Raw genomic sequence first — 24,182 nt, 5'->3', positions numbered from 1 at the left:
GATGCACTGAGATAGTTTTATATCTTTACATTTCTAAGTGCAAATGTCCTCTCAGCTGAAAACGGCTCCATTTCCTAAGCAGACGTACAAATACCAACACGAAACCTTAGGTTCCCCCAGGCCGCCCAAGGACAGGCAAGCAAAGCAGCCCACCACCTCCCAGGCAGCTCTCCAACTTTCTGCTGTTGAGGCCCCTTTATACCCTTAAAAACTGAGGACCCCAAAGAGCGGTTGCTCGTGTGGGATGTGTATTTCCAAAATTACACCTGAGAAGGCTTTCAGAACTGTGGATGTTCCCTGACACCACATCAAACCTCGACAGGCCGCAGTTCCATGAAAAGTAGCTGTGACACGAGTCTGCACCCACATCCATAAATGCTCCACACCCTCCTGCGTCGCACGCACTCTGAAAACATCTTGTGCCTATGTGCAGGGTGGCCAGTCGGACACATGCAGAGTCCACGTGCTGGCACATCTCATTAGACGACATGAGACGCATCTGTTAATGTTAGCGTCCATCTCCTAAAATGTCTTTCATTACTGGGAAGCCATCAAGCTCAGGGTGGCAGATAAAAGCTTTTCAAAATGCTAATTTCCGTTTAAAGCTGGAACTTTGTCATCAGTAACAAATACTGTCAGCTGCTTTCCTCGAGTCTCACACTGTGCACCTTCGAGAAAACGCCTGCCACACACCACCTGGACAAATGCAGTCCCTCGGCGACGCTCTGCGGCCCGAGCGGGGCCCCCGGCTGCGGGCGCCTCTGGCCCCTCAGGGGCGCTACCAGGAACCTCTGTGCCAGCAGTGCAAACGCCGACCCGGCAGGGCCAGCTCACGAGGCCAACTGTGACCCTGGACAGGGCTTCTGAGCTCTTAGCCTCCAAAAGGGTTTCAACACACACCGTTTCCGGTAGCTCAAGAACACGCTGGATACACGCCAAGCAGTCACACGTATCCGCACTTCAGTGTCAGAGGAGAGGAAACATTTGCTTCCACAAAACTGTTCTAAAACCACCATTTCATTTTCCCTTCAGACTGTCCAACGCTTGAAAAACATTAAGCTGCCAGAAGTGGTTTTCTTTAAAGCAAAACCAAAAATACGCTCCCCAAACAAACAACGTTGAGTGATGCCCGACTCTACAACCACGTAAATCTGAAGGCTCCACTTTTGCAAAGCTCGCGACAGTAAGTAACCGCATCTTGCCCATTTGAAGATGTTTAGTTCTACGGACTGGAGACTAATTTCTCTGAGATACTTTAAAATGTAATATATAACCGCAATGAAGCTCCTATTTTCAGAGCACAACAAACACGAGAAAACAGTTGCGGCTTCTCAAAAAGATAACACACAAGTGCACACCTGCCCTGCCCACCTAGCGGCAAAACAGGGTGGTCCTCCGAATCTCACACCCCCGAAACAATATTCAAAGGTAACAATTTTAATTTTGAAACAATTCTAACCTGCCTGTCACAAATTATATCCAATGCTACAACATAACCCCATTATTTCGGTCACAAATTATATATCCAATGCTACAACGTAACCTCATTATTTCGGACTCTGCTAACTCAATTTATGGTTCTAACAGGCTGGGCCAAAGTTCACAGTTACTGATATTTCACGTTAAGAGTCTTCCGCCTCATGACAAATCCTTTGCTGGGGATGAGGAGGGATTGAGAAGATGCTGAAAGTTCTCTGAAGTACTAAAAAAAGCAAGCTTTCCCAATTAAAGCCTCTTTCACAATTCCGTTTTTATTAATGGGACAGTCACTAACGAGGGCACGCCCAGGAATTTGAGAGGACACGCGACATCCTGCCGACCTGGCAGCGCTCCCTCTCAGTGACCCCACGCTCATCCTGACTCGACTGCACAAGTGGCAGTGCAGTCCTTCAGGTGGCCAATCCAAAGTCTGCTGCTTTCCGAATAACACTGTCATTATTAATATTCCACTGAAGCAAAAGGACCCACAGCGCGATAAGCTTCTCAAGCGGTCGCTACAGAGAGAGAAATCTAGGAACCACCTGCTGTTCAAAATTTCTTAGGCGTTTTTGCTTTACAGGTCTGTGCAGACAAAAAGTAAAACTTGTTGCTTAAAAAGCTCGCCAGGACTGGTGCCTCGGCCAAGTTCTGGTGAGGCCGGGACCCCAGCTCCCCCATTGCGGGTGGGCAGTGGGCACTCTGGTTTCTCTCCATCCACTTCCGAGTGAAAACACGGGCTCATGACCTCGGTGGGCAGCTCTCCAAAAGCGCTTCAGGAACAACCAGCAGAGCCACCTGAATGCCTCCAGGTTAAGCGGAGGAAGAAACGAGGCTTTCCCTGTTCTCTACTGAACCGCTTGCTACCTTGGATGGACTCCTGCTGTGGTCTGCACGTTCGTGCCCCCGGAGCCCTCCTGAATGGGATGCCTGCCCTGGAAAAGAGGCCCCAGAGCTCACCTGGCCCTGCCACCAGGACCCCACTGCCCCGGCATCCTGACCTCGGGCCTCCCGCCTTCAGAGCTGCGAGAAATCAAGTCCACTGTGTGAAAGCCCCCAGTCTGTGGTCCTTGCCACGGCAGCCCGAGTGGACTGAGGCAGCTCCCTCTTGTCTCTCAGGGAACAAGAACACATGGCTTCAAACACTGGCAAGGGACTATCTGAATCCTACACCCTGGGGTTTGGTGCTCGTAAGACAAGACCGCCGCCAGGGTCTTGGGGACCCTCTGAACTGCACAGGCTCTTGTCCTCACCTAGTCTGCAAGATGGGGCAGGTCTGGCTAAATGCCCAGGACAACACTGGGATGGGTCCCCAAATGGGAGACTCCCCTCTCCTTCCCCAACCAAGACAGAGGGTGTGACTGTGAGAGTGGGGGGCGGCAGGAGGGGCACATACGGGACCTGGGCACAGTAAGTCGCTCCCCAAGACAGTCAGCCCTGCTGGGCACCTCAGGGGCTGCTTCCTAGGGACCCTGATCCTCCAGCTCCGCCCCCCCAAACGCCCACCCTATCGCTTTCATATACGCAATGGTCTGTCTGGGCCCCAAGTGCTCCGGGGCTGGCTACTCCCTTCCAGCACCCACGGGGGCACTGCTGCCAGATCCCCGTGTCACCCGTAGCACCCGGTGCAGGCCCGGCGCACCGTGTCTCGCTGCGGCAAGAGCTGCTGGTAAGGATCCAGTGAGAGGCTGTGGGTGAGGACAGCCTACGATAAAGGCAAAAATGTCACCGTTCCCTCAGGCCAAAAGACCCCTGGGGCCTCCTCCCCCAGAGCACACCCCGGCTGTGCTCTGGGGCTCTGGTTCCAGGCGGTCCACTTTCAGGGGGACGTGTGCACTGAACCCTCTTCACTGGGGACCACAAACTAACCAGATATTCCAGGCTTTTCCCAGAAAGCAAGGACGTGGTTGAGGGCCCCCTGCCCCAATTCAAAGGCATTGCCTATCTTCTTAAAAGTAACCCATTTCCCCAGGTGTTAAAGTTCAGAGTCAACTGTCTTTTTAAATTCCCATTTCTCAACAACGAGAGCATTTCTAACCGTGACCTAGAACAGAGATTCTCAAAGTGTGGCCCCGGGGCCTTTCAGGAGGGCCCGCCCCCGCCAAGGTCAAACTATTTGCACAACACTAAGGGCACAGATGTGGTGGTTTCTCCGAAGCCAAGTGACAGAGATAGGACGAAGGAGACAAGAGAATCCGGCTACTGTGGCTTAAGCCAGACGTTCAGGAGAGATGCAAAGCCCTAGGCCAACGCTACCTTTCTCATTAAGTTGTTTTTGTTTTGGAACATAGTCCATAAAGTGTTATTTATGTTATTATTTTAAGTCAGTAAATTTAAATGTCTCATTTTTAATGCCAAACACGGGAAATATCAATAGATACAACGTAAACAAGAGCCCTTTGAAGTCCTTGTTAATTTCAGGTGCAAAGGGGGCAGTCTGAGAATGGCCAACAGCACAGACTTGACACTACTGGCAACTTCAAGGGGCTGCCCTTGATGGGCCAGTGACACTGAAGGGCCGTGACAGTGACGCTCCAGGAGGCTGCTCTCCCAGACCCTCCCCCCCTCTCCTCGGATGACTGAGAAGGCACCGATTATGAAGCTGCAGCATTCAGAAGGACTGCCACCTAAGTCCAAAGAGAAAATGGTTGGAGAAACACCCAAAGGCCTGCTGCTGTCTCACAAGCGTCTGCTTCATGAGTGGAGCTGCATCTCATGCCACAGGCCAAGGGGCAAAAATGATGCTTGGAGACCTTGGAAATGCAAGAGACAAGAATTAAACTGTATACTTGAGCTGGAACCTTCCTTTCTTTCTCTGAGACTAGAAGAGGCCAATGTCTAGCTTTGGGGGGCAGTGGGGAAGGTCCAAGCTTAAATAAAGCAGTTATTAAATAAAAACAGGATTTTCTGTGCCGATTTTCACAAATCCATGCAGAGCTCAACTTGAGGCAACTTCCCCGACTCCCGCCACTGCTGCCTGGGTCGGGGAAGTGCAGAAGAGAGCCACCTTACTACTAAAAACACATACTGTGTAAATTACAATCTAACAAACCTCAAGAGTCAATGGCTAGCACTGACCTAGCCCTGCCTCCATGGGGCACTGGGGGCATCTCAGGGGGACCACTCCTTGTGCCGGCTCAGCGTCCCCAGTCCTGACCAAGGCAGCCACCAGTGTCCTCCTCCGCTGACCACAGCGTGACCACACCCGCACACTAACAAGTAGGGTAAGTCCTCTGATAAGCAGACAGGGGGCTGGGAGGCTCAAGGGGCAGCACCACGGAAGAAGGCAGGCTTCACACCACAGTGTCCCTGCCTTCAACCCCAACTGCAAACCTAACAGCCAGGTGTGCTGCCCAGGGAAATGGGGACAACTGTGAAACTCCATCGTGTCAAGTGCCAGAGTGTAATAAATAGCCTGTGTCATTTAGTAAAATGACAATGTCTGCTGGTGAGCAGCTGGGAAAACAGGCCCTCATAGGGGAATCTGCAAATATTTACCAAGAGCCCCTTCTGTGCTCGGCAAAGAGCAGGCAGCATCTCTGTTCCACCCGGCCAGGCGGGACTGCTTCACTGTGACCTGCCAGGGATAACTAGGGAAATGAAGGCGCGTTTAAAAGGGTGCTCCCAGCATGCCTTTTTCTTTTAAACTAAGGGACACAAACCAATGCCCATCACCCGGAGACCAGTTTGAAAAAAATCCAGAAACAGCCACATGATGGAATTCCTTAAGACTGTAATTAAAGGATGATGAACTCTACAGCCCCTGCCACGGAAAGAGCCCCACACCCTAGAGCGAAGCCAGCAGGTAACAGTTCCCAGCACATCTTGCCCACCCCACCCCCGCCCCGCCCCAACCAAGTTCACAAACACATCCACAGCTGTAAGTGGGCTTCCAAATGGTGCCATTTCTGGGGTTTCTGCTTTCTCTATATCCTTTCATATTTCTTTATATCCTGATTTTCTCTCTCTATAAACTCATCTTTGCAACCCAAACACAGTACAGCTATCTTTACATTGGGGGGGAAACCTCATTTACCCTCCTGCTGTAAAGGTGTATTAAATACCTCTTGAGTGTCTCTATCAGCATATGAAAAACAAAACCAAAGCACCTAAGTTTTGACACTCAAGAGAGAAACATCTGCTTTACAAATTACAAACAAGATAATCACACTTACTAAGTAGGTTTTACAGTCATGGCTACAACAATTCTTATTAAAATGCGTACAATTACCTATTCAACTTCACAAAACAACTTACCCTCAAAATTAGAGGTGACCTTTGGACTCCCATCCAATTCCTGTGTATAACTTATACTTGGCCTCCGTATGCCGCAGATTGTGTAGTCCCGTAGTATTTACTACTGGAAAAAGTCCCTGTGTAAGTGTACCCGGACAGTTCAAACCCATGTTGTTCAAGGGTCAACTATACTACTCAAAAAATAAAATGAAGAGAACAGTATGGAGGTTCCTTAAAAAACTAGAGTTGCCATATGATCCAGCAATCCCACTCCTAGGCATGTATCTGGAGAAAACTCTAATTTGAAAAGATACATGCACCCCAATGTTCACTGCAGCACTATTCACAATAGCCAAGACATGGAAGCAATCTAAATGTCCACTGACGGATGAAATGGATAAAGAAAATGTGGTTAATGTATACATCAAAATATTACTCAGCTATAAAAAAGAATGAAACGCCATTTGCAGCAACATGGATGGACCCAGAGATTATTATACTAAATGAAATCAGAGAAAGACAAATATATATCACTTATATGTGGAACCTAAAAAAATTGACATAAATGAACTTACTTACAAAACAGAAATAGACTCAGGCATAGAAAACAAAGTTTATCCCACTGCCCGCAAGCTCAGGCAGGGGGATAAATTAGAGTTTGGAATTAAAAAAAAAAAAAAAAAAAAAAAAAAGGCCTAAGCGAGAGACTCCAGGAAGTGTGGGCACTTAAGATCAAGGGAGCTCAATGTAGACCGTTAGGCCTCCTCCTTCCCAAATAGTACGTGTCCATTAACTGTTAATCACAGAGTCTTTGCAATGGAATTAACACACATCATTTGATGCTGGCCTTAAAGAGAGTAACATTAGGTTTCCACTGTACCTGACGCCATCATTTAAGTAAGAAGAAATGCAAAAAGGACTGTTTAAGTAAGGAACGTTTTTCTTAAAGGACTTCCCGAAGCCACCAGGTGTATGGGAAATCAGGCCTCTACTGGACACAGTGCCAACTGCAGGGACCCAAGGACAACAGTGAGCTGACCTGTAAACATTCAACCTTGGCTCCGTAAGAGCCAAACGGAAGTCACTTGGTAGCTTGCAACATGTGTATAAAAAATGTAAAACACATCATGTTAACAGAAATAAAAAACAATCAGGACCTGGAACATCTGGCAAACACACATTAAAAAGACCCAGTCCGCGGGCTGCCAGGGAAGGGGCTCCGAACCAAAAAGGCACCCTGTGGTCAGTCCCAGAGAGACTTCCAGTGTCAACAGCAGGACCCACAACTCCACCTCCAAAAAGAAAACGGGAGCCAAGTCCCCACTCCAATCCCTCCCCTCCTCAGCAAGAAGACAAACCCCACTCACACGAAGGCCCACCTGAAGCACTGGGCGCCTCGTGTCCAAGCCCCAGTGACACATTTCCTCAACAAGCCATTGTGACACGCATACATGCTGGGAGGGGCACTGTTCGCCAGTAAGAAATGGTGACCGCGGTAACAGCAGACAATCAGGGGAGTGGCCAACTGCCCAACTTTTAATTCTGCCCTTTCTTATCAGAGCATAACTCGCTTCGCCTGAAACAGCCTGAATTTAATCGAATACTAATAGAAGACAGTTCTCGGTGGAAAGTCAGAAGTAAATTAAAGATACACCTTATTCCTAAACTGTTAACCTACGTCTGCAAGAACACAGGCAGCTAGGAAACAGAAGGCGCTCAGGAAATGCATTAGGCAGACCGCTTCACAACAGGGTTGGGGCTGGGCCTCCCCAGGCAACACCTGAGACGTCTGCCGTGTTAAGATGGGAAAGCAGAGGACTAGACGTGGAGACGTATATGTTCAATACACGCCACCCTCAAGTGCCAAAAAGGGGCCCCAGGCTCCAGGGACGTGGCTGCCGACCCTCACAGGTCCCCATTATACACGTCTCCAGGCCTGGGAAGGCCACCTTTCTGGTCCCTGCTACAACCAGGGTGCTTGCACACAGGATGCAATAAATATTTGTTGAATACAACGAGGAATCGTTCTAAAGGTCACAGATCTTATTTCCTTAAAATCCATGGCTAAGATATGGGGATGTGTGCATATGTATAGCTGATTCACTCTGTTATAAAGCAGAAACTAACAAACCATTGTAAAGCAACTATACTCCAATAAAGATGTTGGAAAAAAAAAATTCACAGCTAAAGCACCTTTCTTGGAAACATGAAGCCAGGGACTACGTAGCTCTGGGGAAATCATGGAACATGTGTCTGGGGTTGGCCCAACAGCCCGGTTAGAACCCAGCTCTGCGATCTTGGGCAAGCTCCTTACAAGTGCTTTGGCTTCTTGGAGGTTAGAACAGGTACAGAAGCATCCTACTCGCTGAGACGAATTAGCACACATCAACGGCCCAGAACAGGGTCAACCTTGGTGGAATGCCCACTGTGACCTGTTGTTGGTGCCAAGTAGAGGCTCAGCTTCCCGCTTACCAAGCTATGGGTAATGAGGTTATGTGAGCACACTGAAAAGATCTTAATATCCGCCATTCCCTCCTGCAAAATACCCAAGTACATGAGGTTCAAATCTCATTCCACCAATGTGCAAATTATATGGATATTATCTAAGGCCAAAACACGAATTAAAGAGTATCTTCCACTTAGGACCTTAGAACAACAGCACCTGAGCTAACTCTAAGCTCACTGACTGAAGTGCTGGATTCAGAGCAGAAAACCTGCCCTGACCTCCAAGGTTTCCCAACCTGGCGGGGGAGCAACCGAGGGGGAAAGAAAAGAGAGCAAATGAGGGCGTGGGATCTGAGCCCCAAAGACGTGAGCCAGAAAGGGCACGGCCGGGCACACCTCCGGTGGAAGGTGAACGCAGCCCCTTTCTACTCTGAGGTTGACCAGAGGATAAGACGTAACACAAATTTGTGTCCTACATCAAATCGACAAGTCACGCAATAAAAGCTAAAAATCCGTATTTTACGGCTAGGCACATACTCTTTAAAAGAGCGAAACCGATTTTCTGGAGACCTTTTTTGCTTCCTATAGCATCAAATATCACACAACTATCGTAATGTTATTCTTTACAAGAACAATCGACTAGAAACCAAAACCATCAAACGAAATAAAAGCGAAAAGAACCACACTTTAAAAAAAAACCCCAAAATGAAACTTCATCTCCTTTAAGGTGTCCAGAGCAACTAGACACTTGTTAAAAAACAAAAAAACAAAAAACGGAGAGGGGGGATTCAATCCTACGTTACACAGTTACTTGAAACAGAATCACTTCCTCCACGCACCAGCAGCGAGACCGGGAACTTCTAGGAAAAAGCATCGCCCTCCTTCTGCGCTGCCGCTGCGGGGGGTCACCGGGCGGCGTCCTGCTCGCGCACCTCTCAGGCCGTCCACACCGTAACCCAGACCCGAGGACACGCCCGCGGCGGGCGGACCGGGCCGGGCCCCGCGGAGTGGGCCCTGCCCGGCAGCCCCGGCGCCCCCCTGACCCTGCCCACGGCCCTCGCGGTCCTCCCCCCTCCCCCTCCCCCTCCCCGCGGCCGCCGCCATCTTCTCAGCTCAACAGAGCGCGGCTGGGCGCGAGCCCTGCGGCGCCGGGCAGGCCGGGCTCGGGCGCCGCCACCCCCACCCGTCCCTATGCGGCTTCGCAGCGGCCGACCCTCCGCCCGGCGCCCCGGCCGCCACTCACTGCGCGGGCCGTAGGCCTCCAGGATTTCGCAGCCATTTCCTCCGAACGCCTCAGAGTGGGCGGGCGGGGTCGACGCCGCCACCGAGATGCGGGGGGTAGAAGGGCCGCCCGCGCTCTGAGCGGAGGGAAGACGCCGGCCACCGAGACGCGGCGGGTAGAGGAGCCGGCTGTGCCCCGAGCAGCGCCCCCGCGCGGCTGGCGGAGGAAGGAGCCCGACCCAGGCCCCGCCCCTGCCCTGCGCCGCGCGGTTCCCGAGCCAGAGGGCCAAAGCTGGGAGCAGAGGCGGCGCGGCTCCAGTCGGCTGGCCACCCCGGGCCCACTTTGGGGCAGAAGGGGCCGGGAAGAGGATGGAGGAGCAAGGCGCATCGCTCCTTTCCCACCAGACTACGTTCCCAGCTTCCCTGGGACTCGAGCCCGCTCCCCACGGGGCCAAAGAGCTCAGTGCCCGGGCCGCCCCCGCCTACTCAACCGGGCACACCTGCCCACGAGGGCTGCAGGGCACTTGCCCATCTCCAAATACTCAACAAACGGACTTCAGAGGGGAAACACCTGCTACCTTGGGACACTGGACAATGGCCCCCGAGGACAGTAACTCCCCGGCCGAGGGCCTTTGTCCCCATCGCTGCCGCTACAGCTCCCTTCCACATTCCTTAGTAGCAGGAACCGCTGGGCAAAAAGCAGAAAAGTGCCCTGTGTGCAGTAAAGCTCCACCCGTGACTCTACAGAGGACTGCCAGGTGCTTCCGTGGGGGAGAACCAGGGGCCTGGGAGCAGGTGTGCTTCTAAATAAACATCTCTGAAGATCACACGGCCTGCCAGGTTCTCAGACTGTCCGTTTTCTTCAAAGGAATCCAACACAGCTTGTTTCCGTTGATGTGATTCCATTAGGGCTGCTTCCATGGACTCTTGCAAGGATGAATTCTGCACTCTTTTTAACATCTTGATTGTCTTTAGGTTTGCTCCAGATGGGTGTATGAGAAGTTCATAAACCAGACAGAGTTGAAACTGGCTTGAACCAGCAGTGTGATCTTGGGTAAGGTGTGTGTAAAATGGGACTCATGCTGGGGTGCAGGGGAAGCTCACAGGAGGCCTCCCTGCAAAGGGCTCCCTAAATGGGAGTCGGAATGGGGAAACCCCACCCAGCCTCTTTAGCTGAAGATCTTTACATGAAGCAAACCCAGCAGCAATGTCTTTCTACAAGGTGAGATTTTAACTGGCTTGCAGTTTCGGGCGGGCGCTGGGACGCACGGAAGACACTGAGGACCGGGCTGCCAGTGGAACAGGAGGCAGCTCCGGGTGGAAAGCCCAGTGGACAGAAGGGAGGCCCAGAGGGGAAGCCCCGCCTGTATCACTGCAGTACTGGGGGGCTCAGGAGGGCTCTCAGGCAGCAAAGGAAAGGAAACCGCGCCCCCACCAGCCCTGCAACTGCGCCTCCCTTTCTGATCTCCCAGCAGGAGCTGGCCCTGACCACGAGCCTCCAGGCTCAGGGGCACCTGCCACCTGTGGGAGGAGTCAGGCCCTCGCCCTTCTCCCACCTCTTCAGGTAACTCCAGTTCACCCGCTGTCACTCCTCACTGGAGCTGCTCTTCCCTGGTGAAAAAGGCATTTCTGGAACTGCAGTTTGGATACTTTCGAGTTGAAGTCTACTAGCTAAGGAATACCTTCTCCTAACAAACTTATACCCAGAGGAACAAACAGATTAAAAAGGAGTCTCCAGTTGTCTCAGATTCTTTCCTAAATACCCCAAATACACAAAGAAAAATCCCAAAGTTCGGGGGACTGACAACACGAGTAGCTCAGAGGGCAGGAGGGAGCAGGAAGCTAAATAGGCTTCCAGGCCTCAAGGGGGTTTCAGTCTTTGAGAAAAAGTATGATTGGTGCATCCCCAACGTGTGTGGACACCAGGTCCTGCCACCAATACCCATGGACAATTCGGAGGAAATTTATAAAAGCAGAAAAGCACATCCGGGAAAGTCAGCAATCCTTTTAAAAGACTGCTTCCTGGCGTTCAGCCTCTTCTCACCCCTGAGTTAAAGCCCACTGGCAAGCAGGGTCCTGAGCAGAGCACCCCTCGCCTTGCAGTCAAGTGCAACCCTGAGAGACAAGGCAAGGTGCATCTAGGCCCTTTCCAAGAACAATCTAAAACCAGGCGAGGTGACAGCCAAGCAGCTTTATTGCTACTCTCATTTGGAATTCAAAGGCGAGCAAGCCAGCGCCCTCCCAGCAGGCAGGCAGAGAAGGAGCTGAGTAGTCAAGGTCTAGGGTGGGGCCGCTGCCTGGCCCTGGGCAAGGTCCCCAGTGAACCTGGACCCAAACTCAGACCCAGGCCTGGGGCAGAGGAGAGATGCCAGGGGGCAAAGTCAAGGTGGGACCCCCCCCCCCTTAGCTCCTCCTCCCTAGCCTCGGCCAGCAGTTTGGAGGAAAACCCTCAGGGTTTCTTCAGAATAGCTACCGCAGGTGCCCCCTGACCCAGGGGTCATGGGCTGCAGGGCTCAGACGTCAGAACAACGCTTGTTACTCCTGCCTTTCAGGGTGGTTCCTGTAACTCTGAGACATCTACTTTTCCCCGCGAGTTTAGTAAAAAATAAATAAAGTTAACTTCAGAAGAAATATTTTAAAAAGTATAAGGCATAAAAAGTGTATTTCCTTTCTGGTTGGTTTCATCTCTTAGCAGTCTCTAAAGGAACACACCAAATGAAAAAGCCAGAAAAATCAACGCCTTTCACAGATTTTAACAGAAAAGCAGTTGAAGAGTAAAGCGGAAACACCATTCGGTGTACTGCACCCACCACCACACTGTGCCCAGATACACCACGTACCCTCACAGCTCGCCGTACCACAACGTACGTAACAGGAAAAGGGAGAAACAAGCCCACAGATCTGAAGCGAATTCCTGGGTCAGCTGGTGAGCGGGCACCTCCCCAGGCTGGGAGCGAACAGTCTGCTGAGACAAGGAGGGCCCAGGGCAGGGCCGCTGCCACCAGTGCTCGGCCAGCACCTGGCCTGGGGGGCCCCAGGGGCAGGCACACAGCGACAACTAGCTGTACCGCCTACAATTTAAGAGATTCGTTTTTCTGAAAGAAAATACTTGAAAAGTGAAAGATTGTTGGAAGTCAAGTCTAACAGTGGCTTTCTGGATTTGTCTAAAAGAGAAAAAAATGTATAAATTCCTGCTCTTGCCTGGGTCACAAAAACAAAATGGTGAAAGTGAGAAAAGAGTATTTGAAGGAAATACCAACAAGAGTAACACAGGGCTTCCCTGGTGGCGCAGTGGTTGAGAATCTGCCTGCCAATGCAGGGGACACGGGTTCAAGCCCTGGTCTGGGAAGATCCCACATGCCGCGGAGCAACTGGGCCCGTGAGCCACAACTACTGAGCCTGCGCATCTGGAGCCTGTGCTCCGCAACAAGAGAGGCCGCGATACTGAGAGGCCCGCGCACCGCGATGAAGAGCGGCCCCCACTTGCCGCAACTGGAGAAAGCCCTCGCACAGAAACAAAACCCAGCACAGCCATAAATAAATAAATAAATAAACCCAAAGTTTAAAAAAAAAAAAAAACAAAAAGAAACAGGTCTCATCACCATTATCACCATTAAAAAAAAAAATTCTATGATCAGCCAGCCCCCCTACTTTAGACCAATTAAATCAGAATTTCAAAAAAAAAAAAAAAGAGTAACACAGTTTGAGCTATTAGGAATTTCAAAAGGATACCCAAAAGGTTTTATTCTGGGGTATCCCTGATTTCAATGAAATCAATACCCATAAATTACCCTTTCAATACCAAAATAGTTTTGAGTTCCAAATTGAACCAACTGCTTCTGAAATTTAGAAATCCAAGGAGAAACAGGATCTCCCAAATCTGTCTACAGAAGGTAGGAGGACAAGAATGCTGCCTTTTACAACTACACAGAAAAATGACAAATCTTGGGAGTCTGTCAGACATACAAAGTTCCTCTCGTTCAATGGAAAGTAAAAACATTTAAAAGAGTAAATATAAGAGGATTTTAAAGTCAAAAAAGAAAAAACAAAATTTGGCGAGTGTTTTTTAAAAGGAACGCGTGGATATCGATTGAAAAAATGCCTCATCTTCATTCAGTGCTTCTATCTCCCAAGTCAGACATCTGATCAGAACTGGGCTCATGCAAAAACAAAACCACCAAAACCAAACAAAAACAAGAAACCCCTCAAAGCATATACAGATATACAGCTACGCACGTATACGTGATAGGTGTTTATATATACACACGCGTGTGTCTGTATGGATCTCCGATGTGTGCATCAAAGCCCTAACCAGCCAGGTGTGAAGGGAAGGGTCAAATCCAGCAGAGACGGTCTGCGAGCAGCCTTGAGAGCGCGCTGCCTGCGCCCCTCCGTCCGGCCCCCACCCCACCCCAAGCGTTTCAGGTGGCACCGTGCTGGACACAGTTTACGTTACAACCTCTGCAGGAGTTAAAAGGTCAAGAAAACTATTACTCTAAAATATTACTTTACCCATCCAAAGAAACTTATGACGAAACCAGTGCTTTCTGATTTAGTGATATAATCGAGAAAGGAAAATACAATCCCGCAAGGAGGGGGAAGGCGACCATCTCAGACCCCATTACACGTGATTCACAGGGTCTTGAATACATGCAGCAGAACTAAACAGTAACAACAGTCTTCCTTACTCCTTCCAACAGCTTCACGGAGAAGCTGAAGACAGGATACTGTGTGAAGCTAAGGCTACGGGAACTGACTTTTTGGAGTTTACTGCCCACTTGTGGTAACGATTCCGAGCAGCAACAACCAATCAGCTTATACCTCATCCTGAACAATCAGGGTTGACTTGCCAAATCCCCTGGAAAGCAGGGCTCCAGCATGTAGGGGTTTGATTTTATGCTTTGAGGGTACGAGAATAAGACAGAAACACCCTCCAAAATACTGCAATTCTGTAAAACATGGCTGATACCCAGGTTGTTGAACAGTCCAGGATTTGATTAAAGGAGCACTGTGTATTTTATTCTCAAAACGCATTTCCTTTTTTAAAAACTCTTGCCTGCTCTTTTAAAACTAATAAACCTTAACATCTCTCTTTAAAGAACTGCTGATCTGTGAATCGCTACGTTGTACATCTGGAACATATAATATTGTACATCAGCTATACCTCAATTAAAAAAAAGAAAAAAAAAAACCCAATTACAAAGAGAGCAAAAGAGAACTGTTAATCTGTCAGAATGAAACTCTCCACCAGGGCTTGGAGAAGAGCAGAAGCTCTGGGCCCCTGCCTTCCTATCGCGAAGCCAGTCAACCACCCCACGGGGCTGAAATCTTGGTCAACCTGCTCGCTGCCCCAGATGATGACCAACGTGGCCCTGCACCCCCAGCTGCTTCCTGCTCCCCGCTCCCCTGCTGCATGCGGGTGTCTTCAGGGCTCAGCCCAGGCCGCCTCTCTCTTCACTGCGCACTCTCCATCCGGGGCCTCACGCCCTCCTGGCCGAGCTGCTGTCCTTCACCACCCACTCGTCTGTTCCCCTAACCTCTCCACTAGATGCCTCGAATGCACCGCCAAGCCTAACGCATGCGAAACGAGCTCCTGACTTCTGAGCTCCCCGCTGATCCCGGCCCTCCTCTGGTGTCCCCATTCAGTGGCGGCCCGGCCCTGTGAACCCAAAGGCACAAGCCCGAAGCCCAGGGTTCTCTCCGACACACCTGCCTCCCCCTCAGCCATCGAACCCCGTGGCTTTAGCGTTTCCCGTGACCAAGTCCACCTGCGAGCTCCTCTGCACACGTGCTGCAGGGCCCCAGGCGCCTCTCAGTGTTAGACACCTCACCCCCTCTCAGCTCACCGCGATCTGACATTTTCCGCGTTCACCGGCTCACCGAACTTCTTGCCCTGTCACAAGGGCAGCTTTTGGGGAATGTCAAGTGGCCCGCCCCGCCCCGCCCCGCCAGTCGCTCTGCTGGAAGCCGCGCCCCGAGGCTCCCGGAGAGCCCGGCAGCAGCGCTCTGGCCCCTCCCCGCTGCTCCTCCGCGGGTCTGGACTCCAGCCGCTGCTCCTCTCCACGGACGTCCTCCGAGTGATACGTTTACGGACTCTCACGAGGTGTCACCAAGAAAGCTGCACTTCCAGCCTCATGGCTCCCTCCAGCGTTCCATGGTCCACCCTGGGCCCCTAACCACCCCTTCCCTCCTCCCATCTCACTCCTCACCCTGCCGGCTCTTCCTCAGCTGGCGCCACCATCGACCCCACCAACCAGGCTACACATCCGAGCGCCATTCTCGACTTCTTCCTCTGCTCTCACTCCACTGGGACTGCTAACTTCCCGACCTTTGTCCTTTTTTGCTGAGACTGCTTCTAGCGAAGGTCCTCACCCTCACTCATCTATTCCTCCACATTCTCAACAAGTATCTACAGAACCCCTGCCACATACTAGACGCTTCAGCTCTTATGAAGGTCATGTGTTGGTGGCGGTGAACTGTGACACACTAACAGGCATCAGTGACATAGAACGGTGTGCTGAAGGCAACGAAGGAATCGTTTAGGGACCACGTGAACACGAAGGGGTGGCACGACATCCTGCTTGTCGGGATGGTGTCCCCACTCCCAGGAGTTGGCCTCAGGAGTGTTGCACGCAGACCCAGCTCCTGAGAGCCCAGGTGAGAGACCCTGGTGAGTCCAGAGTCAGGGTAGGAGTGGTGAGGCTTTCAGCTGTGCTCACTCTACACAGGCAACTGGGGAGTTGCCGATGGGTGTGAAGAGGGGGCCAGGGACAAAGAGAGATGTTCCTGCCTGAAGTGTGGGTTTCAAAAAGCAGCCAGTATCTAGACAGAATTCAGGCTGTGCAGGACCACTTCTGGGGGTGACGGGCCATTAACCTATGACCCGCACAGAGGGTGCAGATGAACCTTCTTTAGAACCCTCTAGCCTCTTAGGGCACCAGATTTTTGCTCATGCACCCTTGAAAAGAATTTTAAAAATCTGCACCCCTCGCCCATCATAAAGTTGACATCTAAAGTTGTTTATAGGATTAAGTGCTTGAAAAGGATGTAATTACAGATACATACTGCATTTGCGTCTGCGTTTTAAATAGATTTGGTCAAAGCTTTGGACCTGCAGATTTAGCTCATTTGACTAACCCTAATGGAAGATAATCTACAATTAGTCGTCACTGTCAAACCTATTTGCCAAATTCCACTTACTTTCTGCAAGAAGTCCCACACCACTTCCACGTTATTTAGTTCACTCCCCAGCAATCACAGGAAACCAACTAACCTCCGAATTCTAACTCAGGAGGATATCGGACTTCATCCGGTGGAGTAAAGGGCTGCCCCTCAATTTCCTTCCTGAAGGGTTCTAAAATCTTTTAACTTTACTCTCCAGCAACGGGAAAACGAGACCCTGCTCTGAAGGAGTCTGCACTCTTCTCCAGCAGACGGACAATAATAACCAAATAAACGCGCAAATGACTTTCTGCGTCTCCGCGACCACCATGTCCCGGCCGCGGCGCAGGGAGACCCTCCGTTGTGCGGACAGCGACCGCAGCACCTCGGGGCCCCTGTCGCACAGGCCTGCAGTCCCCGCCCAACCCGAGCGCGGCTTTGGGACCACGGGCGGTAAAGACCACCGGGCTCCGGGCCGCAGGGATCACGGGCAGAAAAGACCACCCGGCACCGGGCTGGTAAGACCGCCGGGCCTGGGACCGCAGGGATCACAGGCGGGAAAAATCACTAGGCCCCGCGCCGCAGGGACCACAGGCGGAAAAGGCCCCCGGGAGGTTCCCCGAAGGCAGGCCCGTCCGGGTTGACTCAGCCGGCAGCGAGCGGGTGCGCGCTCCCCGCCGCGGTCGTGTGCCCGGGAACCCGCCCCAACCGTCGGAACCGAGAGCTCCCGCCGGCCGAGTTCGGGCGGCTCCTCCCGGGCCTGCGCGAAGGCGAGCACCGGGTTAGCAAAGACCCCGCCTCTGGGCTGCGCGGAGCACCGGCGCCTGTCCCCCCTTCCCGCCCCATGCCCTCGGGCTCACACAAACGACTGGAGGGACGCTGGGACTTTAGCCTCCGACTCAGTCCAGATGTCGCCGTCCCGGCTCGAAGTTCCCCCACGACGCCTCCACGGCGGCCATCTTAACCAGAGGCGGCCGCCGCCTTTTGACTCTCGCGCCAATCCGTAGAGCGAGGGCGCCGTGAGGGGAGTTCTGCGCAAGGACGGAAGCTGGAGTCCCGCGCTTCCGGGCGGCCGCCGCGACCCGCACCCTCGCGAGAGCCCTTGATTGGCTGTCGGCTTGCAATCTCGCGATCTCGCGGGAAGTGGCTGAGGGGGCGGCCGCCGGTGCGTCTGCCCTCCCGTTCCCCGCCCCCGCCTCCGCCTCCGCCGCGGCCCCCGCCTCTGCCTCCCCCTTCCCGGCGCCGCCGCCGCTCCCTCCCCGCCCGGCCCGGCACCCCGAGCGGCCGCGGAGACCGCGCAGCGTGGCAGGCGGGATCCTCACGGTAAGATGGCCGCGGCGGACCCAGGCGGCCGGGCGGAGCGTCCCCGCGGGAGCGCGGCGAAGCGGGGCGGGGAGGCGGAGGGCCAGGTAGGGGTCGGGGCCGGGGAGGGGTCGAGGCGGCCCGGGAAGGGGGCGGGCCGGGCCGCGGGGGTGCGCCGACCGGCCAACCGCGCCGGGGGGCCTTCCGGGGTTGGGGGTCCGAGCAGGCGTCATCGGGTCGCGTTGTCCGGGGAGGCGGCGCCCTCGGGGTTTGCAGGTTCAAATGCTCCCTTCTCCTAAGGCGGCGGAGCCCGGGCGCAGAGACTCGGTGTTTGTTGTTGACGAAGCGCGTTTCGAGGGGAGTCTGCACATTCCGAGGTGGCGCCTGCTAGGAGGTGATAGTTCTCGACACGTCGCACAGGTGTCTCTGCGACGGGAACCGTTTCCACCCGGAACCGCGTCCGAGCAGAGGCTGAGCTGCAGAGGCCGGACGTTGCTCTTGCGAGCAAGTGTTCCTCGCCGTCTGCATTGGGATGTTGAATTATGTCTGTGGTATTTTTAACTCCCGAGTTCTTCCTGCACGAAACAGAATGGGACAGTTCTCCAAAGTTGTTACTTTTTCAGACGTCGCTCTGTCGTCCAGGACTGAGAATTTGATCTGAGTGAGTTACGCCAGTGGCCCGTAGCTTAGAGAGATGGGCCCTTGGGTGAGGGACAGCACCTCTTGATCGTGTCTTAGGACAAGTGTTCTTCTGCGGATCAGAGTTGGGCATGGCATCCCCCATGGACCGAGGACTTTGTCTTGTACCCTTTTGCTTCCCCACCTACACTCTCTCCCTGGGCAATCTTTGGCGAACTCTTGGCTTTCAGTCATTTTGTGGCGGCTGTTTCCCTAATTGTTTCCAGCGCTGAGCTCAGGACCTGTAATCCACGTGCTTGCTTGACTTCTCCTGCCGTGGGTCTGATAGCCCAAACTTGCCCGGCTCCTCAGACCTGTTCCTCTCATTTGTGGCTCCATCCTCCAAGGTCTCAAGCTTGAAACACCTCCATGGTCCCCGAGTCTTCCGTTCTTTTATCCTTCCACGCTGGGTCCAGCAGCAAGGCCCACTGGCTCTGTCCACAGAGTCTTGGTGGGCTGTGCTCTGTGGCCCTTCTGCTGCTGTCCCCTCTTGTCTGGGTGGCTCCTCACTGGTATTCCTGCTCAGCTCTCACCACCCCACGGTCACCCCGTGTCCACTGGGCACCCAGAGCTGTCTTTTAAATTTTTTTTTTTTGTTTGAATCGGTTTAGCATGTGCTTTGCTATGTATAAAGTAACATCCACGACATCTATGTCAGTTATAGAGGATAAAACTGACGTGGACGGTGGTGGGCTCACCACCCATCCCGAGAGCCCAGCTGGTGCTCCCAGGGCCCCCCTTCCTGTGGTAACCACCTCCTGAGTTTCATGTTTCATGCCCTTACTTGAAACAATGGCAAAACGGTTTTGCTATGAATGTATATTGAATGTATTTACTGCTAAGCAAACATTGTACAGCTTGTCTTGTTTTTCTTCTTCACAAACCGCCGCACTTGGGGCTCTGCTGTGACTGGCTCTCTTCATCCATCTGGTTTCTAAGTCCCCCATGTGGTCACATTCATTTATTTTACCTGCTTTAGTAAATCCTGTTCCGTGGATACAGTCACAGCCCCTTCTCAGTAGTTCTAAAATCCACGTAACTCTGAAAACCAAAGGTTTTTGGTTTTCTTTTTAATCTATTAGATGGCAAAACCTTACCTGGCAAAGGCTGTTTAGTAGCTTCTGTTCCACTTGGTATGAGGCCTCATACGTTTCACTGAAGAAATCGTATCTGATTGTGGGGTACTGCCCCACACCACAGAGAGGATGGCGTATGATACGTGGTAAAATGTGCAGATAGTCTTTGTACAGCCTGGACAGTGCTGAAGCGTGAAACCGATGTGCCCCAGGGTTTTGGTGCCGTGGGACCGTGCTCCCGTGAACCACAGACCATTTGTCGGTGCTGCTGTTGGCTGAACATCCGGGTGGATGGCTTCCATGTTGTCGCCATCCTGAGCAGTGTCTCTGTGGACAGGCTCGTCTGGGTCTGGGTCTCAGTCTCCAGGAGTAGAAGAGCCGGCTGTGAGGAGCACACGTGCGCAGCCTCGCACAGCGAAGCCGAGTGTTTTTGCTGTGCGGTCCGTTCTGACCGCAGGGTAAAGGGGTTCAGGAGAACTCCACGTCTTTGTGAACACATGGTGTTGTCAGACCGCTTCATTTTTGTCAGTCTGGAGGGTGTGTGATGTGGGCTTCACTTGAGCACACGCATCGCAGCACGTGATTCTTCAGCCCGTACTCTTGTGGCTGCCCTTCGTGCTTAGAGGGGAGTTCATCTAGATCCCCTTGTCCTGTAGGGCCTTACTCGGACCCCGGCCGACCTCTTGACCTCCTGGTCCTAAGACCCTTGGCTCTTCCTCATGTTCATCCTCCTTCCTAACACCCCAACCTTCTCTTTGGTCCCTGAATCTGTGTTTTGAGTCTCACGCCCTTTGCATGTGCCGTTTTCCACATTTTAAGTATCTTCCCACTCTCCCCGTCTTACTTCCTGCTCTGTCGCCGTGTTTATGTCTGAAATGATTGCAATTGTCATAGAATTCTTCACCGATTCTTAAAATATTACCTTTTTTCCCTGTAGAAATAAATCAGAATGAGTTACACAGAAAAACCCGATGAAATCACAAAGGACGAGTGGATGGAGAAGCTCAATAACTTGCATGTCCAGCGGGCAGACATGAACCGTCTCATCATGAACTACTTGGTCACAGGTAGGGGTGTGGCGAGGGTGCTGCCGCTTGGGCATCCGTATCCCTTTCTGTGCACACAGTCGGGACTTGCTGAAGTTTCGCGGTGCACTTGTGTTCAGGCGTCATGAAAATGCAGTGTTCTTTTTGATAAACTTGTAGTTACAGTTTTAAAGAGCTATTCTCTTCCGGAGATGACATCATGATTTCAGGTCTCTGAGACCTAAGGAAAAAATCTGTTTCTTGGCCTTTGACATTTTTGCAATTGATCAACGTGATTAAGAAAGTGCTGAAGTACGTTTAAAACCCAAGTAATTAATCTCTTCTGGCCAGTCTGGTAAATGATACTGGACTCTTTCTAGAAGGTGTGTCCAACTCAAAAGAAGAAAGGGGGACGGGCATACGGAAGGAAACGCACATGCTCTGCGGCTAACACTCAGTCCTCCTTGACACTGGGAAGCAAAAGGGTAACTCTGTACGTGGTGAGAAAACCCACATGTTTCCAGAAAGCGAGTCGCCTTCCTGTGAGTTCCCAGTGGCCACCACCCCTCCCGTCAGTCTCTGATGTGGAAGAGAATTGTAAACTCACTAAGAGTGGGAGTGGCCAGGGCCTTGCAGGCGGAGAGGGCCTTGCTTCCCCTGGAGCAGGTCGGCAGCTTCTCTGCACTGGGCCTGGACCGCAGCCCTCCCCACCAGGGGCCACACCGGCACGTGGGGCCTCAGCACCCATCCTCACCTGGCTGGGAGGTTAGAGCGTTTGGGGTGTTGGGGGAAGGAAATGAAGTACTATGTCTGCGTTTCTGCATTTCCGGGGCATAATTGGTAAGTCACAAAGGTATTAAACCCAAATCCCCAAGAAAGTGCAGTTATATCAGAGATTTTTTTATTCAAGGCGGATGGGCTTTCTAGAGATAAAAGGGCTTTGCATTGATGTCTTGCTGACCTTCCGAGCAGTGAGGATGGTTTTCATTTCCAGAGGGCTTTAAGGAAGCAGCAGAGAAGTTTCGGATGGAATCTGGGATCGAACCTAGTGTTGATCTAGAAACGCTCGACGAGCGAATCAAAATCCGGGAGATGATACTGGAAGGCCAGATTCCCGAGGCCATCGCACTGGTCAATAGCCTCCACCCGGAGCTTCTGGACACAAACCGCTATCTTTACTTCCACCTACAAGTGAGTCTGGTTTGCGGACGCTCAACAAATTAAGGTTCTTTATGGGATTCAGAAGTAACGAGGCTAATTCGCCTTAATAGAACGTTGCTTTAATTGACGTGGGGAAGGGGTTAGAGTTAGCTGCTCTCCTGTGTGTCTCAGAAGCTGTTTCTTGCTTTAAAAACGCAAATGTAACAACTCGGAGTTGCTAGACAACTCTGTCCTCTGAGAGGCCCTTTCCATGAGAAGCAGGCGCGGCCGCGGGGGTGTCACTGGCTGGGTGGCCAGGCGCCCGGCGCTCACACCGTCTGCCTGGCCCCCGACCAGCAACAGCACCTGATCGAGCTGATCCGCCAGCGGGAGACGGAGGCGGCGCTGGAGTTCGCGCAGACCCAGCTGGCCGAGCAGGGCGAGGAGAGCCGGGAGTGCCTGACCGAGATGGAGCGCACGCTGGCCCTGCTGGCCTTCGACAACCCCGAGGACTCGCCCTTCGGAGACCTGCTCAACATGATGCAGAGGCAGAAGGTGGGCGCCAGGCGGGAAGGGGGCTTCCGTCTGCATCCTCCACAGATGTTCTTGGGATTTCCAAAGAAACGGGGCAGTGGGTGGGTGGTGTCGAACGGGCCAGCGCTTCTGGCCGGGACACTGCTGGGAGGGCATCGGCTGTTCCCTAGCTTAGACTTCCATCGTGTCACACTAGGGGCCCAGGGCATCGCGACTATTACACGACAGTCAAGCCTCTTTGCACATTTTTCTTGTTTATCTGAGCCTTCTTCCTATATAGCTGGAGACTCGTAGAAACAGGTGTTTCAAGTACCTTTTGATTAAAAGCCCACAGTTGCTTCGGACACTTTGGGGCTCCCCGTTGCAGCCTCTGTGTTCCCTCCAGCGCTGTGGCTCCCCGGCTGCAGTGCTCCTTCGCCGCCACCCTCCGCTACCCTGGAAGGAGGGTGTCCTTGGGGTCCACCTCAGGTGTCGTCCTGGGGCTCGTCAGGATGGAACCGGTCCCACCCCCACCTTGGTCTGTCCTCTCTGCCAGTCCCCTCGTGCCCAGCTCCTGGCATGTCGCCGCCGTCCAGGCCAGATGCGACATCTGCTGACCACACCGTGAGCTCCTCTGGACAAGTAGCGTGTTTTACATCCTCTGGAGCGCCTGACAGTCACAGGCTTCGTGTTTGTTAAATAAGTAACCAGCTTCTCACGTAAAATTGGTTTCCAAGACGCATGAAATGCATCTTATGATGGACCCTTTTTGCGGGCGCTCTGCGTGTGTGGTGGTTTTTATTGGCTGCCTTTATTTTCTAGGTGTGGAGTGAAGTGAACCAAGCTGTCCTGGATTATGAAAATCGTGAGTCAACACCCAAGCTGGCAAAGTTACTGAAACTACTCCTTTGGGCTCAGAATGAGCTGGACCAGAAGAAAGTCAAATATCCCAAAATGACAGACCTCAGCAAAGGCGTGATCGAGGAGCCCAAGTAGAGTCTGGGCAGGGGCCCCATTTCACCGCCCGGGCCGGCAGAGCACCGTCTGGGACTGAAGATTTTTACGGCAGCAGAGAACTCTTTCCTCCCCCCTTTTACTTTGTTTTTTGACCCAGAATCTTTTCGAAAGGGAGAAGTAGCCCTTTTAAGTGCTGGAGAACGCGCAGCGAAAGACACCGTCTCTTCCTGCTGGCGAGGAAGGCTGGCGAGGACCGCATCATGGCCTGACCTCAGTGCTCTGGGCGTCTCGGCTCCCAAGGCGCCGCATCTTAGGGACACTGGTCCACCCGAGGCCCCCGCTCGGAGCATCTGGGCAGCACTGATGGCCGTCTTGCTCTCTGTTTGCGTCGAGGCAGGCAGCACGTCCTCACCCTCCCACGTCTCGGCTGGCCTTCGTGTAGAAGGATTTCCTTCCCCTCTTGGTTTTTGGTTTGTTTTTGTTTTTTCATAGGAAAGACTATATAAATTTGTAAATCCCAATTCAAAGACTTCTTTTGTGTGCGGGTCCTGAGTTTGATTTTTTTCCCTTTTGGTCTGGGTCGTGTGGCTTTGGGGGAGATAAGTGCGTGTGTGCGTGTGTATATGAGGGGCGGGCTGTGTGTTTTTTAATTTTTTAAATATATATTTTGGTGCTGTACGTGGTGAGAGACTCTTTCCTAGTGGCTCAATGAACCATCTCTCCTGGGCAGTTATGTTAAAAATAAAGGTTTCTCTTTCATTTCAAGAATGACCAAAATGGTCTCTCAAAAGTTTTAATCATCTCCAGCACACCTTTTGCTTCTGGGGCTGGCTTCCCCATGTGACGGCAGTGACACTGTCTAGTACCTACAGCCGGAGAGACGAGTGACTGCGCCGCGGCGTGTGCCGTGGTGTGTGCCGTGGCACAGTGGACTCTGTCACCTGCACTTCAG

The 24,182-nt window shown here is 52.4% G+C and overlaps 2 protein-coding genes across 5 annotated transcripts in view; one reads left to right on the top strand and one right to left on the bottom strand.

The window, feature by feature from the left end:
• The window catches only part of DIDO1 (death inducer-obliterator 1), a 54,383-nt gene extending 36,836 nt beyond the window's left edge, over positions 1 to 17,547 (bottom strand). Inside the window, exon 1 of one of the 3 annotated variants that reach the window (XM_068525268.1) lies at positions 17,400 to 17,547. The gene's annotated coding sequence lies outside the window, so the exon portion shown is untranslated. Of the gene's footprint in view, positions 1 to 9,400; positions 9,496 to 15,224; positions 15,266 to 17,399 lie in introns of those variants that run through there. The other 2 variants (XM_068525269.1, XM_068525266.1) reach the window with 2 other exon arrangements.
• Positions 17,548 to 17,710: 163 nt separating this feature from the next.
• Positions 17,711 to 23,908, top strand: GID8 (GID complex subunit 8 homolog). Of its 2 annotated transcripts, none has more exons than XM_068524383.1 (5): positions 17,711 to 17,862; positions 20,533 to 20,662; positions 21,615 to 21,811; positions 22,118 to 22,315; positions 23,096 to 23,908. In XM_068524383.1, the coding sequence occupies exons 2-5, from the start codon at positions 20,545 to 20,547 to the stop codon at positions 23,267 to 23,269; spliced, it is 687 nt and encodes a 228-aa protein (XP_068380484.1). In that variant the 5' UTR covers positions 17,711 to 17,862; positions 20,533 to 20,544; the 3' UTR covers positions 23,270 to 23,908. The 2 variants fall into 2 exon arrangements, with proteins under 2 accessions (XP_068380484.1, XP_068380485.1); XM_068524384.1 differs by having other exon boundaries at positions 17,862 to 17,948.
• Positions 23,909 to 24,182: the final 274 nt, after the last annotated feature.

This window comes from Eschrichtius robustus, chromosome 16, assembly GCF_028021215.1.
Source record: "Eschrichtius robustus isolate mEscRob2 chromosome 16, mEscRob2.pri, whole genome shotgun sequence".
NCBI classification, from domain to species: domain Eukaryota; kingdom Metazoa; phylum Chordata; class Mammalia; order Artiodactyla; family Eschrichtiidae; genus Eschrichtius; species Eschrichtius robustus.
The sequence above is the reverse complement of the archived record's forward strand: the minus strand, read 5'-3'. Positions and strand labels throughout refer to the sequence as shown.